General features: G+C 38.0%; 1 protein-coding gene and 1 long non-coding RNA gene across 3 annotated transcripts; both read left to right on the forward strand.

The window, feature by feature from the left end:
* Window positions 1-14,638: 14,638 nt before the first annotated feature.
* Window positions 14,639-26,503, forward strand: LOC122665343. The gene is made up of 3 exons (XR_006333474.1): window positions 14,639-14,893; window positions 19,730-19,738; window positions 26,487-26,503. It is a non-coding gene; the product is annotated as an uncharacterized LOC122665343 (long non-coding RNA).
* LOC122665342 (ACT domain-containing protein ACR8-like) lies at window positions 14,915-18,043 on the forward strand. 2 transcript variants are annotated; one of them, XM_043861462.1, is made up of 7 exons: window positions 14,915-15,005; window positions 15,662-15,707; window positions 15,813-15,927; window positions 16,015-16,082; window positions 16,197-16,763; window positions 16,852-16,956; window positions 17,067-18,043. In XM_043861462.1, exons 1-7 carry the CDS (start codon window positions 14,944-14,946, stop codon window positions 17,430-17,432), a joined length of 1,329 nt encoding a protein of 442 aa, XP_043717397.1. In that variant the 5' UTR covers window positions 14,915-14,943; the 3' UTR covers window positions 17,433-18,043. The 2 variants fall into 2 exon arrangements, with proteins under 2 accessions (XP_043717397.1, XP_043717396.1); XM_043861461.1 differs by having other exon boundaries at window positions 16,015-16,763.
* Window positions 26,504-27,953: the final 1,450 nt, after the last annotated feature.

Here is a 27,953-nt window from a genome sequence, read left to right on the forward strand (position 1 = left end):
TGTGTAAGTCACTGACAGAAACAAACATTTGATAATACATCCCCCTGCACCACTACTAGTTATAATATTCTTAACACTCCCCCTCAAGCTGGAGCATACATGATAAGCTCCAACTTGAGACGACTAGAACATAAATGACCAGCATAAGCTCCAACTTGAAACAAATATATTAGAAATAGAGGCCAGTGGTCAGCAACCACACCCAAAGATGTAGCAAACAAAAGAACCGCAGTAAGGAGAAACTTCTAGTCGCAGCACATACAGACCAGACCAGCGTAGGTCCGATCAGAATTACCAACTGCCATAAGCAGCAACAAAGAGAGATCTTTGTTAAGAAGAAACCTAAACAATAACAAACCAATATAAGTGGCAGAAATTATCAGTCACAGGCAAGAAAACAACAGCAACAACAACAGAAAGCCGAGAAAATAGCAGCAGTAGAAATCTTCAACTAGAACTCCAGGCAGATAAGAAATCTTTTTTTTTGGATGAATAAAAATTTCATTACTAAAAGGAGAAGAACAAGGGCCCCCCAAATTAAGGGGGAGAAGAAAGAATTACAAAACAAACACAGCAAAACCCTAAGGAGGGGGCTGCAGAAGAGAGGGGGAAGGTCCCCGGGAAACAACAATAAACCTGTTCCTTGGGAAGTCAACACATCTAGAAGAGAAGGAAAGAAAGCTTGTTCCTGATATCAAAAGCTATGGAGTCCCAATCTGATGGAGGACACTGAATTTTGAGGACCACTTTCTGATATTAAGGTCCAACCAAATATGATTGATGGCTGCACTAAAAAGCAAGTTTACCTACAGCATCACAGTCACAGATGGTCGAATCACCAAATTTCATATCTACCCATATCCACTCTTTCTGAAAGGGGAGGATCCTCCGACTTCAAGGCCAGCATTTGGACAGAAGACCTTGCCATAAGGAGGTGGAGAAGGAGCAGGCAAAGAAAATATGCTCGATATTCTCAGTGCCATTCGAGCAGAGACAACAAACAGGGGAGACGGCAATCTGGTGATGGATCAAAAAAGACTGTTGGGAGGCAGTTAGAGAGGGCCTGCCAAACAGTGAAACTATGCCTGTGGATGTGAGACTTGAACCAAACCAACTTGTGCCAAGGGGCCACAGTGCGATGCACTCTAATGAGATTCCATTAGATCTCATTGTTGTCAGGGGCTTATACGTAATTATGCATAAATGTGATACGTAATTATGTATTCACAGTGTCTTCTTATTAAATTGTCCATGTGTAGTGCTTTTAGTTCCACATTCCTTAGGCATGAAAATACTTACGAGATGCTATTGTCTAGCACCATCCATCTTCTAAAAAAAAAACGTGTCTAATCAGATTTTGGTAAAATTAATCGGAGAGCTTTGAAAGGAGCACAAAGAAAGATAATACATGGAGCGATTTGAAAGAGCAGATTGCACAAGGGTTAGTTTCTCGTCGACAAACATCCTTTCTCCTAATCTTCTGTTCATGGTTATGTTTATTCCTAAAATTTTGTGGTGTTGATTTCTGTAAGGAATTTAGGAAGAGTAATTGTACAAGTGCTTTGTAGCATCTGTTTGTTTAAGCTTCATTATAATCTGCTAAGTAACATCGATTTCTGGTTTCTACATAATTGTTGGGGTCTGTCAACAAATATCATGGATTTTCTATGCTGAAGTGATGGACTTGGAGTCTACCAAACCTATTTTTTTGGCCTGCAAATTTTTATGCTGCTATGCCACTGAATGAAGTGTGAGATTCTTAGGTTTTGGACTTTGACCTTATTGCTGTGTGGTGACCCATATATCCAGCAGTTGGATTGGCCAGATCAGCCTACCACTTGTATATGAGTGTGTGTGTTTGTTTGTTAGTTATTGGGACCGTAAATTGAACCATGCTTCCCCAACTTGGGAGGTACTGGGCCTTATTGTTTAAGTTGTAAGGCTTTTTGTGCTATAGTTTGCCAGATTTGGCAGGAGCATAACTTAAGAATATTTTAAAATCAGTTCTTGCCCTAGGAATTCATGCTAAATGTGATCGTGTTCAGATGTGAGGTGTCAGTTCCTAGGAGTGGATGCTGAAGTTCTGGATTCATCCTTTGCCTGGAAATTCTTTTACTCTTGAAGTATGTGGGTTGGTTTTCTCTCTCCTGGTCACTGGATGCTGCAGGCTGGCACCCCCGGACCTGTAGGGAAGCTGCTTGGACACAGATGTGCCACTTCATAGTGACATTGCTGGATGTGGCTACTTGACTGCAGACCACAATGCTTAGGTCCTTCTCCAGTGGCAACCTTAAGTATTATACATGAAGTAGAAGCTATTGTCAGAGGGCTTAAGGAATGCCAGCTTGAAGGCTACCACCAAGTAGAAGTTGGCTTGGATTCAGTAGTGGCAGTTTGGTGACTCAATTATTTGATCTCTTGGTCTTAGGAAGCCATGTCTGGACTTTCTTCAAATTGAGTTTATAAGAGGTGATCTGAATCTCTCCTTTTGCTTCTGCCTTGGAGGAACGAACCATTGTGCTGTCCACCTAGCAAATTGTGATTACTTAATTAGATTACCCCCTTCCCTCTAACTCTTATCCCATTTTCGGTGTTCTGTAAAGGAGGTTGCTAGAGTGTTTAGATATTCTCAGATTCTGGGATATGTGTGCTCAGCTTGTCAATATGGTTTGCATCATGGATGGGATTCTTGTGCTGCTCAGTTATCCTGCTATGTCCTGGAAACCCATCAGTTTTATTATTAATATTTGTGGGGGTGTGGATTAGACCGGCGGAAGTATAGCTAGAGGTTTTAGAGAAGTGAAAATAAAGGAACTGCACACTCCTAGTACAGTTCATAAAGGAAGTGACTTCTCACTTGATGGGAAAGGGCTTTCTGTAATGCTAAATCAAGTAGTGATCTCTTATTCCTAGGAAGATTATTGGATTTCGTTAGCAACTTAATATGAACCCTTTATTGTTGTTGGGTGCCGTTACTTAAGACACGAAGTAATGTAGGACAGGAATGAAGTTTCAACCAGTCCCAAAACAGGATCTGAAATCAGGGAAAAGGTTCAGCTCAATGGGAATAGGGATGGGATTATTGAATAGGTTAAGGAACAGGTTTAGGTTAGGTTAGATGATGGAATAGGTCTGAAATAGTAGGGGATTGAAGGGGCTAAACCAAAACCAAATCACCAGCAGGTTTCCCCTTTGCCGATTTCAAAATTAGGACAGAAAACTGGGGTTTTAGGAGTTATGAGAGAAATTCAATGGTAGCCAATCTGCTGAGCAAAGGAGTGAGGGGACAGCATTAGACGGTTGATTCAAAATTAGAAACTAACCACAGATCTGGTCTAAGACTTGCAGCAGAGAGGTTTGAAGGTTGAAGATAACTTCTAATGGCCGTAGAACAGTGTTGGGATGAAGGAATCAAGTTGATTGCAGCCTCCCGGGCTTCACACCGCAAGGAGTCGACTGGATCGAACACCAGTTCCTTCCACCTTAGATTGAACATTAAGGAAACTCTATAGGAGCAAACATGCAAACAGCAGCACAGAGTTGAAGCCAAAATCGTGGGCTCTTCAGCCCATTGGGTTGCTTTATATAATATTAGAAAGAGCAGCAAGGGTCCACAATTAGAAAGTTTCAAAAATAGAAAGTTTCCAGTTGGTCCCCTTTGCTTGAAGTACATGACGCAATCAGTTTCTAAACTGATGTGAACTACTAATTGTTGACAGCTACTAATTATGAAAATAAAGCTAACTACTAACAATGAAAATTGAAAATAAATAACTTCAGCTAGACCACTAGACTGGACCATAACTTAAACTGAACCAACCGGTTCAATTGAACTAACCCAAACCAACTTAAAAATAAATTAAGTAAAGAAATAAACTAGCTAATCCCGTATGCAACCTTATTACCCATACTTTAGGCCCATAAAAGTGACCTATTACATTGAAAACCCATGGGATCAAAGGCCCAACATATATAGAATCCAACCCAAGAGTTATTCTTAAGAAAACAAGCCATGTTTGGTTATGAATCTGCATCACAAAGGGTCATCTAAGATTGGTGGATTAGATCCCCTCTGTATTTTAGACTTTCTACTAAAGCTGCTGTGTTATCCCTGATTTAGAAATATTTCTATGAATAGAATTTCATGTGAACTTGGCCAATGCATTGATATTAGTGGGAACTGCGTTGATTTATGGGCTATTTAGAAGCAGTTCTGTTTATATGGCTTACTTTTAGAGGATGTCCAAATAAAACAAATGTGCAAGCAGTTTTAGCTATTTCAGTGCAGCTTTGTGGCGTAGAACATAAAGTGAAGTGGCTCTTATCCATGATCTGCTCTGACTTGTGCGCATTTAAATTGGATTTGAATTAAAGTTCAGATCTGTTTTAATACTGGGTTGGGTTTTGGTTAAGCCTGTCGAACCCTGGTCAAATTTGGATCTTGATTTGGTAGAGGGCTTCTGTGTGTCTTGTATAGGAATAAACTATGATTAATCTTGAATTCTGATTGGTATTTAGGATAGAATTTTTTATATTATCAGATCTGGATCCACAATCATGGATCTGACCTGGATGTGGCTATGTTAATGATCAATCAGATTTGGACTTGGTTCTCTGTTGCACTAGTTCAAGTCAGCCGTGTTGTATGCTGTATTTTTTTTTGGTGGTAATCAGGATATTTGGTTGTTCAAGGGGGGTTCAAGAGGCAGCTTTATAGGCATATTAATCGATTGCTGGAAAATAAGTAGTTGGGCAGTAGGGGACTTTTTCAGTTGAGTGTTGAATATATTGGATTAGGCATGTAACTGTTGGAATTTGGGAAATTATGGTTCTCAAAGGAGAATTTTATAGGACGGTTACAAGACCAGCAATTATGTGTGGAGCTGAAAGTTGGGTGGTGACAAAGCGACAGATAAATAAAATTTGTGTAGTGGAGGGTGGTAAAACTATATAAGATAAAAAAAGGACGAGCACATTGTAGGTAATTCAAGAGTAGTTTTGATACATGATGAGTTTAGAGAAATGTCGTTTGAGGTGGCATGTACAAGTACAATGAAGATATCTGAATGTACAAGAATGGAAGAATGAGATTACTCAGAGTGGAGGTGCTAAAAAAGCAGAGGGCAGTCTAAAATGATTTTGGAATAAGTGAGAAAAGAAATGCATGGATTAAGACAAAAAGTATGGCTTACATTTGAATGTGAAACAGGATCCTTTTACCTACCCATTTATTTGGGTTAAGGCTTTGTTGAGTTGAGTAGATTAGATGCTTTTATAATCCTGGTAGTGGTTGAAAGCAATCTGTTTGTGAATGCAGAGATCCCGTGAAACACTGTTTCCTTTTTGTGGGAAACAGTGTTTGATCCTTGGTATCAGAGTCAAGAGGCAGGTGTTTGATCCTTGGTATGTGCGAGGGGTTTGTATTGTGTGTGGTTGTGCCCCTTGGTGCCACGTGCAGAGCCATGTGTGTGGGCCTAGGCCTACACATGCAGGGGGGTGTTGTGTATTGATATACATTGTTGTAGCCCCTGATAACTCGAGCTTTTGGGACAAGTGTTGTAACAGTATTCAAATTCATCATGGAATTAGTGGTCCACACATCCTGTGTTTTCTATATAGTTAAAATTTCAGTTTCTGGATGATGATCTGGTTAGTGTACTAATATCACCTTTGCTTCATTTCATTGAGCGATCTAGATTATGTGCTAAGATCTTCGAGTACACTGGTAAGGAGTGAGGTTTAGATTGGAGGAACTAAAAGAGCAAGGGGTTGGCCTAAAATGGTTGTGAGAGTAGTTAGAAAAAGATATGCATGACATATATTTGACACTGAATATTGTTTTGGAGTTGAATGGCAAAACAGGATGCGTAGTCGACCTCATTTAGTTGGGATAAAGGTTTAGTTGAATTAAGATGGTTTCAGAATCATTGTATTACCAATTCCACGATGCAGAAAAAGCATCCAATGGCTTTTTAAAAATTTAACTTACCCACCCACTGTATTCACATAAATACTCCTAGATGTTTTTTTTTCCGCCTTTGGTTTGAATTGATCTGGTGATGTAACTAGTTCATACAGAGTTCAACCACAGGTGGATGATGTTTTGTGGAGGATTCAGGGGCTCAGAATGGTGCTTCTTTATCACTGCATTACAAAGTCTGCCTAAGCTATTCGAAATTCAGTGGGAGATCCTTATAGAAATGAGAAACAAGATGGTATTCGGAAGGAGTCCATTATAAGGTAACATCTAAAAAAAATTTGTTATGCAGGACCCAGCCAGGTTCCTCAAGTCTTGCATTGATATAGATTCTGGCGGAACATACATAGATTGTTCTGTCTAAACATGCAAATGCTCTTTGAAGGTTGTGTTTCTGTTTTGGGTATACTGGTATTTATCCGAATTTCAGATAGTGACCTGGAAATCACGGTGTTCGCGTAGTATTGAATGAGCCATGCCCAAGGTTGAACTTATTCGATGATCCTACTTGTATTGTCAATGATAGCTATACATGTATTCAGTGCAAAAAGCAGATCGCTGGATGCAAATCCTACCCTTTTGGGTATGCCTTTAGGCATTGCATCATGATGAACTGGGCTAAATCAATGGAACAAGGTTTACCTGTGGAAATCTGTCACCTTTATTCTTCTCATGAGGGAGGAGGGGACACCAAAAGAACAGAAAAGAATTCAAAGAGATATTGTGCAGTAACCTAAGAACTCATCAGCAGCTATGTCTTCTGAGCCTTTATTATCCCTGGCAATCCCTAAAATCTTGACTGTTGTAATCCTTATTTTTGTTTCAGATATAGATTTAAGCAGCAAATTTGATTTCATTTACTTGCTTTTATGGAATCTGCAGCTAAAAGCTTCTGTTTGAAACACACGACTATTATGTGCATATGTAATTTCATTTCTTTGTATTTTCTGATTGCTGTGATGTTACTCTTCCTTGTGACTGTTTGAGCTGTGGAAAATGGGTTATACCTTAAATAAATACTTATTAAAGACTTGCATTATTAAAAAATTATCATCAGTGGGCATAAGAGGTCCCCCCCCCCTCCTAGGTTTACCTATTTTTTGAACTCTTTGGGATCTCAGATATGCACTGCATGCATCAGAGATACAGATAATAGTAAGTGTTATATCTATTGAGTTTCTCCCTTTTTTTTTTTTTTCTCTTAGAGGGGGAAAAGTATGAGGATCGAAAACATGTCAAAGCTTGAAAACTAGGTGGTTGGCAAGAATTTGAAAAAAAAAAACCACATCTCCTTATGAAAAGGACTATTAAGTTGAACTTTAATACATTAGTTGCATAGTTAGTATTATTATTATTTCAAATTTCTCATGTTCCCAGTGAACCAAACAAAGTGATTAACTATATGGTTAAGATCTCTCAATCAGGAGTTTAGTTATTATCTTCCTTTAATTGTCATTTGAATTGTTCCCTTGATGGTAGACAACTATATATTGCCTATTTTACAATTAAATTTCATATATCTCCACAATTTTCGATCAAATTTTAAGAAACTTCACCAAAATCCCCCAAATTTTGTATGGACTAGACCTATTTGAAAACTTATTGTAAGTGAGAAGACTCAAACCAACCCTTTTATAGAATAATGTCTTAACCACTGAGAGAAAAGAAACACCTTGTTTTTAATATAAAATATAAAATATTATTATTTTATAAACAAATTCTATGAATTTTAACAATATATATACACAAAAATATAAATAATGCATATACATACACCTAAATATATGTATTTATATCCACTAAAAAATTAGACCTAAATTTCCTAATTAAATGTTTGATTTATCCAAAAAGGCCACCGAAACTTAATTTACAATTTTACTATAACATTGTGGAATCATCTGGCTTAGGTGAAAATTGTTGGATCGCAACAATCGTAAACAATGAAACATGATTCAGATTCAAAATCACTGACAAAAAACAATTGAATTCTATTCTAGAAAAAATCAGATTCATTTGAAGGGTTGTGAATTATGACCAACTAGAGTTGGATGCTCTTTGTAGATGTTTATGATGGTTCAACACACATGGACATTACATAACACATATGGACATTACATAACAAACTTACCCTGAGCAAATGGAGTCGACTATGTGGATCCTTTTTTTTCAATCAACTTTATTTAAAGTTATACTTGTTACTAGTCCTAAGCTATACATGTATTTTCTCACTACTTTTCTTAAAAGTCGTTTTAGGTCTACTCTTTTCATAAAATATAAATAAAAATAAAAATTTAGGTATACTCTTGGCATCCTTTTTCTCCAATCAATTTTATTCAAAGTTATACTTGTTACTAATCCTAAGCTATAAATGTATTTTCTCACTACTTTTCTTAAAGTCATTTTAGGTATATTCTTGGCATCCTTTTTCTCCAATCAACTTTATTCAAAGTTTTACTTGTTACTAATCTTAATGTTATACTTGTATTTTCTCACTATTTTTCTAAAAGTCATTTTAAGCATACTTGGCATTTTTTAGCTCATTTAATTTGAATCAAATCATCCCTCCATATGTACTGGAGTATTCACAGGCTCTATTGCACACATCCATGCCATCTCAAATGACTTTATCATAATTTATAATGTATTGAAACCACTTCTAAATTTGTCCTAATTTATTAATTTCTGATTTATTTTTTTTTTCTAGTTTTACCACTCGTCCATAGAATGAGCATTCTCATTTTAGCTCCGCTAAATTATTTATATGTCATTATATCATTGTCAGCATTCAACTCTATACATCATTATTGGTCGTATAATTATTTATAAAATTTTCTTTGAATTTTAATGGAAGACGTCAATCACACAATTCTCTAGACACAACTCAATACTTCATCTATGATATTCTAAGTATATGTACAATATCATCTTCTATTTCTCTTTCTTTGTTTATTATTGAATCTAGATGCATAAACTTTTCACTTTGCGAAAACTTTCTATCAATTTTTTCCACCTCACTTTCACATTACCGACGGATAAGTTCAACAACCAATTTGATAATTAGATACAAAATGATTTGACTTGATGTTAAAATTATGGTGATAACTTTTTAACCAAAAAAAAATAATTTATGGTGATAACCATTTTGCATTTTTATTTTTTTAATTAAGAAATATACACTGGTTGTTGACATTAACTTATTTATTCATACATATACATACACAGCTATAATATTTATTAATCACTGTATTATTTATTGAAATGGAGGAAGGAGAGGTTGAGTTTTTGCCTTATTAAATAGGTTACCTTTTACTCCTCAATTAATTGCCCTAACTAGTGAGTTAATATACTCTCTAACTTTTGGGAGTATTTTTTGAATTGCAGCCATTTGGGATCCAAAGTTAGATGGTGATGCTTACTTGTAATAGAAGAATTCATGTTTAGTCCACATCATATGCCTATGAAGTGGACAGATGAACCAATTAATTAAGAGCTCATGTCTTAAATCATAAGCTTCTAAAAGTGGTTCCAAAAATAGGACCCCCTCATCACTAATAATTAAATTGGAAAGTTATTTATGTTTGTTATTTCAACTTACACAGTTTAAATTCGATTTTATTTATGAAAGTTATTTATGTTTGTTATTTCAACTTACACAGTCTAAATTCGATTTTATTTATGGGGATAGTTTTCATACATGGTTGTGTAAGCCGTGCATGTGAGAGGGTGAGAGTTTTAAAACATTAAATATGAGTGGGGGTTTATGATTTTTCCAATTCTTTGTGAGAGGGGACACGATTGTGAAATCTTTAGCCTTTGTTTTTTTGTAATTAATTCTTTTATGCAGAAAAGTAAATTTAATTAGGGCAACCGTTTTGTGTAGCTCCTACACTAGCGCGGGGCCAACGAAAGCACGCAGGGGTATCAACATTGATGGAGTTTTTTTATTTCATGAAGAGTAGGATGGTAATTTTTTATGCTCTTGTATTTAGGTGCAGGATCCACACGACCAGACAACATTCTTTTTCCTACTTAATTAAACAAGAACATATCCACATCGTGTTGACTATGCTTTAGAAAATTTTGTCAAATATATCCCATTAACCACGAGCAAAGATCAGCATGATCCATCAAAACCTCCATTTGCTTGAGTCCGGTTTCCACATCGTGTTACGAATTCTTCATGACGTTTTTGACTTTTTGACATCAACATTTTTCTAGATACATCATAACTTAAAGAAGCATAGTGAAACTTTGAGTGAAATAGAACAATAGCAACCCAACCATTCAAACGAAATGCATGCTTGATCTAAACAACCATCACAAATGATAATTGGGGAATCGATTAAGGGAAGAAATTTTATTTTTATTTTTATTTTTATTGTGGGTAATAATTAAGGAAAGATTTAATTCCATGAAAACATTGATTTTGATCCCACAAAACCTAAAAAAGAGATAAGGTGATGATAATGTTTGTGGTGGGTAAGCTAGAGGAGAAGGAGAAGATAAACTCAACAGAGAAATAGGGATTAGGAACCATCATAACTGAACCGCAAAACCTTGAAGATCTTGTGATTATCATTTTTATAAATTTTTTTTTTAATAAGTTTTTTACTTATACACTAATTGATCCGATAAAACCTGGATTTTGGTCATTGTTTGACCGATAGATATTGGATCGGTTTCGCCCTTGATCGATCCCGAGACTGATTTTGGGATTTTGAATCTTGATCATGGTTTTAGTGCATGGTATCTGAATGGGTATCGGCAATATGTAAAATCGATATGATACCGATACGATAGCGGCCTGAATTGATTGTATTGGACAAAATTACCCTTGAAATTCCTTTAAAAATGAATTTTTTGATCATTTTACCCCTTGTCTGTACCGTGCTGTCGATATAGTACCAACACGATATCGTACCAACACGATATCGGTGACTAACAAAACCGATACATATCGCCCACGGGCAATTCAATACCGATACGACACTTAGAACCATGACCTTGATTGAGATACTCCAATAGCGATTTTGTTTTCTTAAATTTCAAAATTTACCGCCATAAAACACGCGCCATAGACGTGGTCAAAAGAAGACCACAGAAAAGAGCAGCGACATCAGGACTATCGTCCACGTTGCCGTTTAACCTTTCCAACACTCTCACCATCGTGTACAGGAAAGCTGATCCTGTACGAACGACGTAGGCAGCGATTGCCACTGCATGCTCGAGGGTCCAAGTCAAATTCATCAACAATTGATTTTTTTTTTACATTTTTTTATTAAAAAGAAGTAGGTTCCAGCCGTCGAATAAGAAGAATAATAGTCCAACTTTCCAGAAATATCCATCTCCCATTTACCATTTCCCCCAAATTCGAATTGTTCTCCTACGACCCAACCAAGGTTTCAAAAAATGGAATCGTAAATCAAATCAGTCAATGTCGATTTCGATCTCGAAGGAAATTAAACAGAATCAACTAGAATCAGTTGAAAACGGAATAGAATCAGTTGTATCAAATTACGATCATTTTTCATTCGCATAGATCAATTCACCGATTTGATTCATGATTCTTCTGTTACCTCCTTACTTCACCAAGTCAATCTCAGATGATTTTTGATCCGATCCTTTTGCTAAGAATCGGGCAATCAATTTCAATTCCAATAGGTTAGAATCAGCAATCTGTTTCTGATTCCTCAAGTCATGCCCTTCCTAGGTCCCTTGGTGACCACCAAGAGCCAATTTCTCTCACATCCATGTTTTTTGAATATTGATTAGACTAGGCTCCTTACCACAAAAAAAAGATTAGAATAGGCTAGCCTAAAAGCAGAGTTTTGATATCCTAAGTCCTAACCCTAGTTCCATATAAGGATTGGATAAGTTGAATTCTTGAAACATTAAAATCAACTTGATTTCAATGTTTGGATATTAAGGAATGAAAATAAAATTTTCAAAAAATTGTATATTTGAGGAGAGGCGCACATTAATCAAATGGCCTTTATCCACTCGGTGGTTTCAAGCTCTTTGTATTACTGAAGCCTCTGTTGCTCCTTCTCTAAATAAGATTTTATCTTACAAAAAAAACAAAAAACAGACTTGATTTCATTATTTGGATGTAAGGAATAAAAATAAAATTTTTAAAAAACTGAAAAATTAAGGAAAAATGCACATTAATCAATCATAGCAGCAACATGATTTTGTCTTATCATGATTTTTCTGTTTTTTTCTTACAATCCAAAAATAGCTTTAAATAAAAAAAAATTTTAAATTCACGAATTTAGTAGAATCTTGACTTCTTCTCCATTCCGATTCCTAGGGTTTTGACCAGAAGCATAGGCTCGCCGCGATCCTATGTTTGATATCAGGTTTTTGAAACCTTGGTTGGCACAGCATTCGCCAGCCGTAATAGTTAACAGTTAAGCGTTTGCTGGGCTTGGCCCCATCCCTCTCTGCTACTTTTTTTTTTTTTTGTGTGTGTGTAGAAAATCCCGCTTTTGTCTCTAACCCCGCATAGACTTTTCATTGATGACCTGGCGTCCATTATCCAATTGGGCGGGAAATTCGCTTGTTTCTCCCGCCACAAAATCCAACAGAAAACTTAAAAGCTGACCGGTTCCAGGCTTCCAGCTCGGGCAGTTCAGATTGTCCCTTCACCAGTGAGGCAGTGACAGGGCAAGTGCCCCTTCGTTCAACTGTCCCAACTGACGTATTAACTGACCTTCTCTTCTGCCGTTAGTTCCACACAGAATAAATAAATAAAAGCGGCGGGTTTGTGCTGCGATGTGGGAGTGGGTCCCATGGAGGAGGTGCTCTGCTCGTTTCTACAACGCACGTCGAGATGTCTACGTGTCGGAATCAAGACACGACGTGCCAAAGGATGAAGAACGATCGTGCGGCGTAACAGTCGATAAGAGGATATTATTGAATTTTATTTTGTGCTGTTCATGTTCATGTCGGGGAGTAATAAACGGTCACTGTAGAGAGTCAGTGTAGGGAAGAACATCTCTGTACCTCTAATCACGTTATCGTCGGTGCCTTATATCACGGCGAGCCTTGTTGCACCTGTTTTCTGACTCCTATCACATGACTGACCTTCTTCAGAGTCCAGACAAACAATCTTCTAATGGGACCCACATGGTGGCCTTTCTCCCAGCAATTAAAGAACCGATTTTGTTCTAGCTTTTAACCATCCTTTAGCCGCATAGCTGAAAGCCTGAAATGTTTTCTAATAAAACCTTGCGTTTCATCTATGTTCCAATTGATAGCCATCAGATTGGCATCTTCACCTGATATCGAAAATTATGATCAGATCGCACGAACGTGCGTAGTGGCTCATGGGTCGTTTATTCGTATAATTGAAACGAGTGCGGAGCATGAATTTCGTTCAGAAGTGTTTTTTTTTTGATGATTAAAATAAAGAAAAGACTACAAAGTGTTTTAATGCAACACAATAAGTCCGAATCAGAACGCGTGTTTCCAGGCTGTCTGAAATCAGCCGTTGTGAGACCGCGGCGCTTCTTCACCCAATGTAAGTACGACACGTCGGAAATTTGGGCTGCCTTTACTATGTCGAACATGGAACAAACCAACAAAGGGACCAAAACAATGGAGCGTGCTTCACTTTTTAGAGGACTAAACTGCCCCTAAATCAGGAATATACCCTTTTAGATACCTCGTAATGACATGATCTCATGAGTCATGACACATTAATGATGCTCATGATTAAGATTTCTCTTCGTCTAATCACAAGAAGCATCTCATTAATATGCCCTTTTACCTACTTGCATTTGTTTGCAAGTAAAATGACTTATTTACCCTCAATTACGGCCGATAAGAAGCAGAAAGTAAACGAGGGAGACGAGGGTCTAGTTATTAACAGGTACACATGAGGGAGACGTCAGATGAGTAAAGGAAAAGCCGACACGAGCGGACGTGGAGACCATAATTCCAGTCGGCAGATCCAGACTTGATTTCGAAGCCATCTCCCATCTCTCATTTGTCATCCCCAGTGATGTGGGACCTACCAATTCTTATCATACGTGGATAGGCCTGCTTGCGTTGATCGAGAATCTCATACCAACTCTCCCCCCACGCCAACTGGCTTCCTTGAGTGGAATGCACGCAAAGTGTAAGGTGAAGTACGGTCCGGTCCGGTCCGGTCTGCAAAGGTGGCATCCAAACTGGACCAGTTGAACCTTTGGGAATGGCATCGAAGGACACGTGTTCCTTTAGGGTGGTTGACATGTAAGTTGGAAATAGCTGGCTTAGGCCTTAGGGTTAGAAAGGTCAGAGTCAGCGTGGGTCGGTCGGTCGGTCGGTCATCCGGGCATGGATGAAACAATCACGTCATAGGACCCGTCTCCGCTTTGCGTACCGGCGTGGTTTTGAAAATTATAAAATAATACTTAAAAAAATAATAATAAATAAATAAAATTTAAAATTTAAAATTACTTTAAATTATATAGCGATATAAATAAAGACCCAAGCAATAGGCAAGTGAGTGAGGTAACGTCTGCTTTCTGCTTTGCGTTCTAAAATTGCAAATCTGACTCACTTGAGAAGTTCTGAGCGAAGAAAGAGAAAAGAAATTTGAAATCGTGGTTTGAGATTTGAGAGAAAGAGAGAAGGAAACAGGTAATCAGAAGAACAGAGACTTTCATCTTCATCACAAACCAGGGCAAGTAAAGAAGAAGAGTAGGAGGTTCTGGTAAGGTTTTTAATGGCGATTTCATCGTTGGAGAAGATGAATGTTCAGAGTTCAGATAAGGAAGGGAGGATGGTTGAGTTTACCTTGCACTGAGCTATATTTAGCACAGACGCGTTATTTTAGGTGACTCCCCTTCTTTGTTTCACTTGGCGTTGGTTGAGAGATTTATTGCTATTAAAGCCGGGATATAAGGAGGAGTTTGGTTCCGATTTTTGGTAATTTTGCTGGACGAGCGAACAGCGAGGTAGTGTGTGGAGAAGGAAGGATGGAATGGTCTGCATGTTTAGACGAATATGAGAAGCTCGTCATTCGTATGACTACTCCAAGGTTAGTGTCTTCTGGTTTGTTTTTGTTTTGTTTTTTTTTTTTAAATTCGGTTTTCTCTTGTGTTTTTGATGATTTTCTCCGGTTGTCTGTTTTATAATTTTAAAATGGAATACTTGTTTAGGTTAGACTCTGTTTTTTATGATTTTTTATGTATCAGTAATGTTCTGCGTTTTACAAATTTTCCGAGCTTCCTCTGTTCTTCACTTCTCTCTCTCTGATAATATAAAGAGCTTAGAATTGGTGCTTCCGTAAACCTTAAGAAAGAGATATGGCCACTTGCTATCATGGATTGGCTGCCTAAAAGTTTCTTAACTTGTCTCTGTTTCTGTGCTTAGACGTTTTGAATTTTAACAAATTTGATGGAGATTACGGCGTTTCTTCGCAACTTTCTTTCCTGAATATGAATTCAATTTCTATTTTTTGTTTGATTTCGTCTTCATTTGCGGTTTTTTTGATTTTTTTTGTTTGATTTCCAGAAGTTTTCATCCCAATCTAGCTTGACTTTTGAATGACCGCTGTTCTATTCGCTTCCCCTTATTTTCCTCCTCCACCATTGACGAAATTCTTGCGTTCTACCTTTGATTTATTTATTTTTATTTTAAAGGAATGTTGAAGAAGAATTTTTCCCTAATTTTTCCACTTGACTTGCTTTGCAGGGTCGTGATCGACAATGCCGTATGCGATACTGCCACTTTGGTCAAGGTGAGCTTCTTAAAAACCTTCAAAGCTAAGAGGCATAAACCCTAATAAGATTTAAATAAAAAGGGGTGAGAAATTTTTACTAACTTTTCTGGTTGTTAATTTTAGGTTGACAGTGCTAGAAAGCACGGAATCCTTTTGGAGGCCGTTCAAGTCCTCACAGATCTGAACCTTAGTATTAAGAAAGCTTACATCTCCTCCGACGGCAGATGGTTCATGGATGGTAAGCAAGCAACACCATCTCTAGCCATGGATTCCCTTCTCCTGAAACTTCTGAAATTCCATCCTCTAAAAACTTCTATATTTACAGTTTTCCACGTGACGGATCAAAACGGAAACAAACTCACCGATGAGAGCGTTATCAGCTACATCGAGCAGGTAATTCAAAAAGCCTTCGATATTCCTTCGATTCAAATCGCTCAGATCTCCGTTTCTGTTTATAGTTATTTCTTAATAAAAGCTAAGATGGGGTTTCTTCTTCATTGGTTACAGTCTCTTTGTACCTGTAACTCCGTCAGATCTAACGGCTTCGAGGACCTAACGGCATTGGAATTAACCGGAACTGACAGGCCAGGTCTCCTCTCTGAGGTGTTTGCAGTCCTCGCTGACCTTGAATGCAATGTTGTGGAATCCAAAGTTTGGACTCACAATGGACGGATTGCTTCTCTGATCTATGTCAAGGACTGTGATTCTGGTTCCCCAATCGAAGACTCCCAGAAAATCAATAGGATTGAAGGGCGTTTGAGAAATGTTCTCAAGGGAGACAACGACATCCGAAGTGCTAAGACCGCCGTGTCCATGGCCGTCACCCACACAGAACGCCGGCTTCATCAAATGATGTTTGCAGACCGTGATTATGAACGGAAATCAACACTGGTTTCGTCGGAAACCACACCAACTGTCTCAGTTCAGAATTGGGCAGAGAGAGGTTACTCCATCGTTAATGTCCTGTGTAAAGATCGGCCCAAATTGTTGTTTGATGTAGTGTGCACCTTGACAGACATGGACTATGTAGTCTTCCATGCCACCCTTGACACGGCAAGCAATGAAGCATATCAGGTATTTATTTATTTCTGAAATCATTTACATGATTTTAGTCATATGAAAGCTCTGTTTAATTCAATTTTATCATTGAATTCTGTTACAGGAATTCTACATTAGGCACACAGATGGTACCCCCATTAGTTCAGAAGCAGAGAGGCAAAGAGTGATTCAATGCTTGCAAGCTTCTATTGAAAGAAGGGCATCTGAGGTATTAGAATATTCTGTTATTTTCAAGTTGTAGCTACTGGATTCAGAATTTAAGATGATTCGTATCTTGGAGGGAAATCTAAAAAGCTTTATTTTGTTTGGTGGGCTCAGGGAGTAAAGCTAGAGTTATACACAATGGACCGACGGGGACTGTTATCAGATGTGACCCGAACGTTCCGAGAGAATGGGCTGAACGTGACGAGAGCTGAGATCTCTACTACAAGTGATACGGCAATGAATGTGTTCTGTGTAACAGATGCAGCCGGTAACCCGGTAGAGCCGAAGACGATTGAGGCTGTTCGAGAAAAAATTGGGTATAGCAACTTAAAAGTGAAGGAACCACCATTGATCTATCACAAGGCGGTGAAGGATGAGAATACAACGATGAGAGGCACTGGAGGGGCTGTGCTATTATCCTTGGGGAGTCTAGTGAGAAAGAATCTATACAATTTGGGATTGATCAGATCTTATTCTTAATCTGAACACAATTGGGTAAGGGAGAGAGTCTCTCCCTTTTCGAGTTGTGTTCAGATTAAGAATAAGAATTGAACAAATTCCATATTGTATGGGGATAAAAAGGAGAATTGGGTTGGGGGGTTTACTGGGCCATGTGTATAGCATATTCCTTACTTCAGCTTTGGGTTTTTGTACATATGAAGCAAGAAGGAAAGGAAAGAAAAGGAGAGGAAAAAAAAGTGATTGTGTTGGTGATATATGGTTAGGTTTTGGTTGATTGAGGTAGATATGAAGGAGAAGAGAAAGGCCCAACCCCAAAACTTCAAAAATCAGAACGTTGCATTCTATCTACTGATTGGAAGAAGGAGACAAGGCATGGGAATAGGTGGGAGAGAGTGGATAGACAAAAGGAAAAGGACTTTGGTTGGAGGGCTCTGACTTCTTCTGCTAGTGTGTTCTGTTCACATCTGCTGCCAAAGGAGAAGAAAGTAAGCAAGTTAGGTAGAGGAGAAAAGAAAACCCAGAAAAATTTAGGATCAAATATACGACACACACACCCTACCTGTACGTAACCGATTTGATTGTAACTGTTTTAGGTATTAATTCTAATAGTTTGACCAGATTTGTATATTTTCTCATTCTCTCTCCATCCATTCACTTGTGGGTTAAGTTTCTTTTGTGTTGATAAGACTGGCTGGCTCATATTGGTCTAATTTTGACCAAGTAAGCACTCACCCAGGGCCGCAATCAAGAGACATTTTTTCTAAAGAAACAATCACACTATAATAAAGGAAATGAAAAGAGGAAAAAGATGGCATTCAAACCTAAGCATTATAGAAATCGTCTTGAATGGGTCATTGAGGCGTGCAAAGCAGAAAATTTTGGCATTGAAGCGTGATTCCAATCACAAAATGCCGGGGAGCATGTGGTGTTGTTTGCTTGAAGCGGTGGATGAAGTACCTCTCATGAAAACAACAATTTTTGAATTGAAACTCCAACGGAATTTTCATGGATTGGTGGGTCCTCAGCACTTATTCCAATCCATTTGTAATTAGTGTTGGGAGGAGTTCACGGATCACAACCATTCGATATCAATTATTGAGAATACTTAACTGTGTAAGCGAACAGGTAATAGTAATTTCTGATCAGGTTTGGTCGTGTCGGTGTAAATGTCCAGTGTGTGAAGTGATATTAAAGCCAAGTTATGATAGAGCCAAGATGTGGCAAGGCCATAAATTATGGTAGAGTCAAGTACATCTCAGTTCCTCCCTTGTGAAGGAGGAGATGGAGAAGGTTAGCTCCCGTGTATGGGGGAGATTGTTGGAGAGATTTATAGGTACTTGACACCAAGGATCAGTAACTCGGGTTTCGACCTAGCTAAAATCGGGATTTGGTTGAAACCAATCGAAATCAGGTCAAAACCTATTATGTTTCAATCGAAATCAGGTCGAAACCTTATATTTTTTTCCATTCTTGGGGAAACTTTGGTTGGAGGGGCTTCTGTCCAAACCAAGTCGAGATATGCCTTTCTCGGTTGAGATAAGGTATTATATAGGCCTAGTTCTAGGTGGTTCAACCTGTTTTGACCGAAACATAATTGAAACATGGTCGAAATTATCGAAACTAAGTCGAAACCATGTAGTTTTTAAAATACCCCTCCTCATCTCAAAAACCTACGAAACCAAGATGTCTCGGTAGTTTCGACAGGTTTCAACCGAGTTTTCCTTCCATGCTTGACACCCTCTCTTTTGAGGATAGTTCTACCCAAGTTCTAACATATTTGAGTAGTTTTCTTCACCTAATGCCTTAGGTTTCAGGTTGAATCCTCCAATCACCTTCAAACAATTATAATCTTAAATTTCAAAATGTATAACTTTTCATTTGGTATCAGTATCCTATGGATACAGCGTGCACAAAAACCCTAATCCAAGGTTTACATCAGAACGTAGTGTCCTCCAAAGTCCAAAACACAGGAACTCAGTAAGGGACAAAAAGAAAGATTAAAACCCAAACCCAACATTAGGGTTTCGAGATGGGTTAAAGCCACTAGTGCTTGACACAGACCTTCGATCCAAAATTGACTTTTCAGTAGCCGTTATGTCCACCGCTCCTCCCCAAACCCCAATTCCGGATTCCCGAATATCAAGTTCCAACTTATTCCCTGCCCTGCCCGAGTAGTACCAGCGACCAACACCAATCCTACTTTCTACCTTTCTTTTTAATTCTGATAGGGACTCTCAGGGAGATTAAGTCAATTACCGAAGGGAAGGTACACCTTCCTCTTCTCTCCCAGAAAGGTCAAAATAAAGACGACGAAGGAGTTGTTCGTTCTAACTTCCAACTTCTATCTTCTTTTTGGTATGAAGTCTTGTCTTCTACTTTTCAATATCTAAAGCTTAGATTTAATGGCTGACAGGGAGAGAGATAGATAGGCCGGAGAAAATAGGTATAGCATCACTGCATGTGGGAAGTGGTCTAGTCCCCCAGTCCCCACTAGTGAAGATTGAGGAAATATAATTTGGGTCGAGCAGGTTATATGTGGGTTTGGTAGAACCCCAACAACCAAACCTAACCATTAGCTAAAAAGCATGATATGGGTCACTTGGGATTGGTCAGTCTGCGTTGTGGAGGAGAAATTGAGAATTGAGATCTAGGTTTTAAAACTTGTGATAAAAAATAGGATCAATTTGTATTGGATTTCAATTCGAAACAGATCGGAGTCGATCAAACTCGATTCTGATTAATTTTGAAGATCTAAGTACATTCATGATCGATTTAAAAGAGATATTCAAAAATCGAAGAGTTAAATGGAATCAGGGTCTCAACTAATTTTTCCCGTTCCAAGGTTCTAGTTCACAATACTATATAATAATTGATACATATCGACCGATATTGATCAAAATCGGTCAAAATAAAAATGATAATAAAAAAAAAAAAATTTTGGTCAAGACTAACGTAACCAATCACGTACTGATATCATATCAGTCCACATCGATATGGATTGGCCACAATCTGATACCATTATCTAAAACCTTGGCCAGTTCCAATCAGATCCTTTGAAACTTGATTAAGATGAGTTCGATTCGTCTGCACGTATCAACAGGTGAACATACATGTGAGAGTCAACCTCTTATCCTATTTTTGCCATTTACAAGGGGAGAAGAGATTTTTATGAAATTAAAATGTGATTGATTCTGAAATGTACGTTCACTTATTGATACATACAGATGATCCATTCTTGATTAAGATGAGGTTACCATGGCACTTTACACTTCACGTTTAGGCATGGATGAATATGTGATGTGATGAGGTGACCCATTGGCCATTAGTGAATACTGAGTAGTAAGTCGCGGGTGGTTGCGGGCCCTTGAGGCTTGAGCTTCCTAAACATAGTAACATGCAGGCAGGTGCGCCGTGTAAGGCGGGTAGCTCACTGACGAGCTGATGGGTCAAACTCTCAACTTATCAGAAGAAACTGAAAAGGATTGCAACTTACAATTTTCTTTTCTATATTTTAACAACTCAGGTGACTCAGGTCTGAGGGAGAAAAGAAGAGTCAAGAGAGTGTTTTTCTACTTTTCTTTTCACAGTGGCTCGGCTTTTTATGGGAGTTGGCCAGGCCAGTTGGGTTTTGTTACTGAGAAGAATTGATCTTTTTTTTTTTTTCTTTGGTTTCTTTCTCGTAATCAAATATCCAGTGGACACACATCACATGATCTCACATGGGGGCTCGAAAACCTCTTTGACTACAGCAGTTTCGTTGTCTCACTTCTCAACCATTCACCTCTCTTCTTATTAACCTTTTACAGGTTTTAAGGGGAAACCACTACTCTGGTCTCTGGTTTTCTCATTTCTGCTTTACTGTTCCACCACGTTCTCTTTCTTTCGCCTTCGTTCTGTATCACTTTGTGTGGTCCCTGTCAAGTGAATCTCAAAGCCTCAAATGGGATTTCATTATTAATTATTCTTAAAATCATCACTTTGTACAAACGATACGAAATCTGGAACATCCAATGCAATGTTTTACTTATATAAACATTTTCACAAACAATACGCATGCGACAACATATACGAAAAAAACCAACTGTTCTCCCTTTACTCAGCCCATGCCAACGCCTACTACATAGGCGGTGCTACAAAACCGAGATAAAGGTGCGTGGAACGGTGAAAGAGAAGAATTACTATATTGGAAGTTGGAGCACTATTGGGTTTATTAACTATTAAGAAAAACACAGCCACTGAGCCACAACATTCGGGGAAGATTCAAATCAAATCAAAGTGAGAGAAAAAAAGGAAGAATTACTACGTAATTGTCGAACACTTTGAATGGGTCACCCGTCACCATTCACTAACACGGCAGCCCACATGAGTACTACTATTCCATGTTTTGATTTGATAACTACTGGGTATGTCATCCATATCTGCTTTCAAATCCACAACATTTAGATTGACATGCTCGCTTCTCTTCTATCATTAACTAGTTAGTTAATCCATCAATCTTCCCCTGTTCACAGTAGTCTCTACCGACTCTACGTATGCCCATATCATATGAATGGTGCCAAATTTCACACGCAGTCAGTCCCTTTAGTTTTAATAAACCCAACAAACCAAATGGCCTATCTCTGTCTCTCTCTGGCTCTCTCTGGCTAGTAGTTGTACTATAAATTTTTTCATTTAAATTGCTATATTGAAGTGAAGCTTTGATGGTTCAGAACTTCAGACCCACTTTTCTCACTTTAAATTCCCCAACCTTCCCTACCCAACTAAGCACGCTTGGCTAAAACTCTCTACCCAGCCCACTATCTAAGTTACTTGGCTCACTTTAATAAGTTGCAGTACTGCACAATTAAAAGTAACAAATGGGCTCTGGTTCTTGCACAAAATGTACTTCTAAGTAATTGTCTCCTAGATCCTTTATCTATCTATATAACTGACATGTTTTTTTGTATTCATATCTTTTAGTTTTCTCTCATCCATGGTGAAAACAGATTCTTTTCAGTCACAAGATCTAAGATTTGACTCTTTAATAGGATGTTTGAGACTCATTAGCATCAAATCACCATGGATAAAGAGATTCTCTCTTCACCCTGATGACGAAAACTTTCGCCTTGATGTGATACACTACTCTTTTTCCTCTACAAAAGTTTATACCATTTCAGCAATGTAAAGTAAGTTCTTTTAGGATACTACCACACCTATTGTCATCAAATTTTGATCCTAAAAGATTTAAGCTTTCCATCCACTCCAAATAAGTGCTGATGCGATTAATGAGCCAATCTTAATTGTGTTTAGCTCACGATTTTAGGTATCGGTATTGGATCAACCATCGCCTATATCGATACTTGACCGATACTGTATCAATGGTACCGGAACTGGGAATGTAAAATGGTCCAAAAAAAACTTGTATCAGTATTTTGAGGAGTAAAATGGTCCAATCCTGCCTGATGCAGCTAATCCTATTTTTACTGATAAAGTGCACTAAAACCCTGGTTCAGTTGCTATTGACATCACTTCCATATGTATCTCTGTTGCAAGTAGTCTTTTTTTTTTTTTTGTTCCCTGACTACTCATCTTGCCTGGTAGTTATTCTATATCTCAAAGCTCTAATCTCTCTTTTATATTTTGAGAATTCCATTCTGGTTAATGAGCTTTTAACTTTGATTCTTGATTCTAAATAGCTATTAGGTTTAAGCATATGCCTCCAGGATTCCATAACCACTTATCAAGCTGTGTCATTAATGATAAAGAATATAAGGCAAGATAAATAGATCAGAATAGAATACTTCAATACTAAAGGGGGAAAGAATCTAAGTGTTGTATTCTGAATCAGCTGTAAGAGAAGTTGAGTACAGAAGCTAATTGATAGAGGGTTATAAGAGAATATTGGTTATTATACAAAGCTATTCTCTCTTATCTGCCGAATCTATGTCCCTAGTGCATGTGTGTAATTGGTAAGTTTATACCTTAAGAAATGTTTCTCCATTAGATTTTATTCGGGACATGGCATTCTTGATAGCTGTCAATCACAGCTGACTTGGGTACTCTAGTTGCTGGTTCTGTCTCTCCGAAAATTCATACAAAGTCAAATTGTTGGAGGCAAAGGTGATAAGAGAAGGATTGCTACTTGCTTTTAAAGATGGAATTGATCCTCCAGATATCGAATCTAATACCTTGAAGGTGATTGCTCTCTCTTTTTTCTTTTAGGCTTTTTGTCGAACAGCAAACCCAAGTTTGGGTTAAAGAACTCTTTTTCTTCATGTTTTACATTCTACCCATGCTGGCTTGATCTCTTGATCATCTCTCTATTTAATGAAATTAACAAAAGGGAAAAAAAAAGAAGAGATTGAGTAAAAGTATTTCAATGATCTTTATGCTCTAAGGAATTTGATTCACAAGGCCCCCCTCAACTTTGCCATCAAATTGTAATGATAATAAACCCCATACAAACACTAAATGAATAGAAAGTTTATCTCAGTTTTTTTGGAGTTTCATTGTGTTTGTACTCAGTTTCTTTTCATCTGTGGTGAAGAGAGAATCTCCTCACCATGGAGAACTGACCCTTTGATTAGCATGTAGAGGGGTATCTTCGATCTTTATATACCAACTGAAATGTGAGAATTAATAATACACAAGAGTCCAATCATAAGGTCACATCATCAGCAGTGAAGACATTCTTCTTCTTCACTCTGAACGCTGAAGGAAACTTAATCAACAAAGTTTTTCTTCATCTTCCTTTCGTGAATTCATATGACATTCCAAATTTAAAGTTCTTTCAAATTTATTTAAGGGGAAAAATGGCTGCCTGTTAGTGTTGCCTTGCATCTAGACACAACCCCCTGACATTACCGCCATATTCCTCTACAAAATGAAAATTCCCTCTTGGTTGATGCCCCTATGTATCCCCCAATTCCCGCATTGGCTTCCACGCTACTGCAGGGACCACGCTACCGGACAACGCTCTTATTCCCTTATTTATTATCTCATATTTTCATTTTCTTTATAGGGAAAAATTTCTCCCATGTTGACATAGTATTGCAATTTCACCCTTACATAGGTTTTTTTCATTATTCTCTCTTTGCTGCACTGAATATATGGGCCTCATGTGAATGATAACTTTTTCAAAGACAGAGTGACATGTAGATTCCTTCCCACACTGACACCATAGGTACCCTCTTCCTTGTTTACTGTAGAGAGAAAATATCCCCATCACATCCTTGGGGGTAGGGGTGGCAACCTGTAGCGGTGTAGCCTATCACGTGTTGAGTTGGGCCTCAGCCTGGAGTTTCTCTAATAGGGCTGGCCCATAGGACCCGTTTCATTCAGGCCCCAACCCAATTCAAAGCCTTGAGTTTTCACTACTTTGGGTTTCTCTCAAGCCTTAGCCCCGCCCAATCTGAAACCGGATTTTTGGACCCAATTTTTTTTTTGATGAAAGTGTAATCACACAAACCATACACCAATCCCAAAAGATTAATTGACTTTTAGGACCTTAGAATGGCGGATATACATAACACACACCACACTCACACACCCGATGTGGGACTAAACCCAGATTTTTGGACCCAATTGTTAAATCGGATTTGGATCTGAACCGATATGGATCCTTCCAAGTTTTTAATTAGATATCAATCAACATGACCTGATTAGGATCTGAACCCGAATTTGGCCCTGGTTGTGAAATTGGAATTTGCTCTAAAGTTTGAGGTTAGATATAGATCAATAAACATGACTTGACTCGGGTTTATATCTGGATTTCGACCTAATTGTTAGATTGGATTTGGATCTGCTTCAAACCCAGTCATTTTACACTTTATGGAGTGGAAATTTAAGAGTGTCAAAACCAAATCAAAATTGCTTACCAAAATTAAATTAATTATATAAGTGAGCGTATATAATAATATAATAAATGAGATATTGTATAATATTCTTTTTGGTAAGAGAGATTGTATAATACTATAATGTATATATAATATGTAAAAACATGTAGGTGTATTTTAATGTTTTTTATGTGTATCAGGTCGAATTGGTCGATCCGAATCCATATCATACCATAACCAATGTCGTATCATGTAAAGGTATTGGTATCTGCCATGATCGATATTAATATGCCATATCTGATGCCAATTCTTAAATCGTGTGGCCTACGTGGCTCCTGTGACTAGACACAGAAGCATGAGAAAGTACCACACTGCCTCCCCCCAAAATAAAAAATTGTTGTTTGTTGCCCCCATGTTGCAGTACGTTCGTTCTCATTGGTCTGTGCGCTGATGCAGTCGCTAGAGGCCCAGATAGTGATCTTTTGCCCAAAAAATAATTAATTTTTGAAATTCAAATGATTGGTTAGATAAAATAAGGCAGAACCTATAGTGGTCCCACCATGGTTTTAATGCACGATATCAAAAAGGGAAAATTGCCTAGATCTACAAAATATAAAAAAGATTTACAGAAAGGGTAGATGTTAATTATGTTTTACAATCATAAGTTGTAATGTTGGAAAGATTTTCCAAATCCCCATATGAGTAATAGAAGCTTGAGGAATAACCTAAAATACCCTAGCATGCCTTTTTTCCCTCTGTATTTTCATTTGACTTTTCTATTTTTTGTTTTTTATTTTTTATTTCTTCTTCTCCTTCTTCTTTCTCCTCTGCCTCCGATGGGAGAACACCTCCTCCACTAGTCCCACCTCCCCCCACCCTTCTCCCTCCGCCGGCCCCTGCAACCCCCACCCCACCCTCTTCCGTGCAAATCGGTCCGCAGTACCTCTACCACCGCCACGGCCACTTCCATCCACCCCTTCATCCTTCTCTCGCACTCAAAACCGTAATGTTCTTATGTTCTGCCTCACTTGAGTGAACCCTTCGCCATCATCCATCAACGCATGCTTAGATTCATTTAAATTATTCTTCTAATTTAGACGTTTCCTGTCGGTTTCGCATCTACTCCCCAATTCGTTCTGAATTTTCCCAATTTGCTTGGAAATATCCAAAACCTCTCTTTATGAGCTTTTGAGAAGGACTTTACTACTTCTCCAAAGTTTCTGTTTATCTTTTTTTTTTCTTTTTTTTCCCCAAGTAGGGTGATTCAGCATCGATCAGTTTATTCTATTGTTTTTCTAAGGCATTGTGAGGGGCACATGTTGGGAAGAACTAAAGAAGGTTAAAAGTGTAGTTTTTCCCCCCGAAAAAGCATGTAGTTCAATATGCAGTATTTGCAGCCTATCATCTTAGACTGACTTGCACCCTCAACAGCAAGGAAGGAGAAGCATCTCCACAGACAGCAAGAAATGGTTTCACAGGGCTGGGAGGGGATGGGGTTGCAGGGAAGAGAAGAGTCAAGAACGGGAGGGAGGGAGGAGGTGAATGGCAGTGATGGTGTGGAGTTGTAGCGGAGGAAGGAGGGAGTGGTTACAGAAATGTTCACCGGAGGAAGGAGAAAAAGAATGAAGGGTAGGATCATTAAAAAAACTAAAAAATTAAAAGGTTAAATAAAGGAAAAAATTGAAAGAGAAGGATGTTAGGGGTAGTTTAGGATATTCATTTAGTTTTTTTTCTTATATGAGAATTTGGTAAATCTTTTCAACATTGTAACTTGTAAGGATAAAACATAATTTACATCTACTAATTTTGTAAATCTTTTTATTATCCAGTAGATCTAGACAAATTTAAAAATGATTTTTTTGACCTACCCCTTGTTTGTATCGTGTCACCGATACTGTATCAGCACGGTATCGAGATCGGTCAATTGCAAAACCGATACGTATCTCCCGATACGATCAATATGATACTGATACCTCAAACTTGGGTCTCATATGATCATATCTCACAGCTGACAGTCCTCACCCAACGATCCTGATCCGCATCATTCCTCCAGCAGGGTCCACACCCTAAATCTCAACCTTCTATTTGTTTTCAGTAGAGAGGATCTGAACCGTAGCTCATCCAACTGAATGAGTGGAAAAGGGATCTAAGGGCGTGGACTGTCACAATACCCCAAAATGCAAATTTTCCCCATGCAATAAAAGACTATCTGTTGACACTGGTCCCACAGTGGGGTCTTTTCAAATTCAAATTGCTCTTCGTCGCCATTCGAAGCTCTCCTCATTAAAATATACCTAAAATCACTCGTTTACTTGCCTACTACAATCTCTCGTTCTGCGGTCCCCAGGTTCACTCTGTTCCATATCTTTTTCTCTGGTTTCGGTCTCTTTTTTTTTTTTTTTTAAATTGTTCATGTTAGTTTTTTCTGTTTATCATTCTCTGAATTGTTTGCGTATTTCTCTGTGTTTACATTTGGTTCCATTGCTCTAGGAAATCATAATTTGTCTGTTGTTTGATTTTTATTATCCTAATGTTAATTGTTTTTTTTTTTTAAACATTTGATGGCACAATAGTCGACTATGGGATTTATTCTTGATTTTTAGATTCCAGATTCTGAACCTGGGGTTTTGGTAAGCTTGACAAGGAGAAAAGTAGGAAACTATGAGGAATATCTGATTTTTCTTTTTGATTTTAGGTTTTTTGTAATGTTATAAAAATGGGAACT

Source organism: Telopea speciosissima, chromosome 6 (assembly GCF_018873765.1).
Source record: "Telopea speciosissima isolate NSW1024214 ecotype Mountain lineage chromosome 6, Tspe_v1, whole genome shotgun sequence".
Taxonomy (NCBI): Eukaryota; Viridiplantae; Streptophyta; class Magnoliopsida; order Proteales; family Proteaceae; genus Telopea; species Telopea speciosissima.

What these genes read in the sequence shown, in the direction of transcription:
- LOC122665342 (XM_043861461.1), top strand. Translation starts at nt 14,944, where the DNA reads ATGGAATGGTCTGCATGTTTAGACGAATATGAGAAGCTCGTCATTCGT. An exon ending in ATTCGTATGACTACTCCAAG is followed by an intron (nt 15,006 to 15,661) that starts GTTAGTGTCTTC and finishes CTTGCTTTGCAG; the next exon opens with GGTCGTGATCGACAATGCCG. An exon ending in TTGAAAGAAGGGCATCTGAG is followed by an intron (nt 16,957 to 17,066) that starts GTATTAGAATAT and finishes TGGTGGGCTCAG; the next exon opens with GGAGTAAAGCTAGAGTTATA.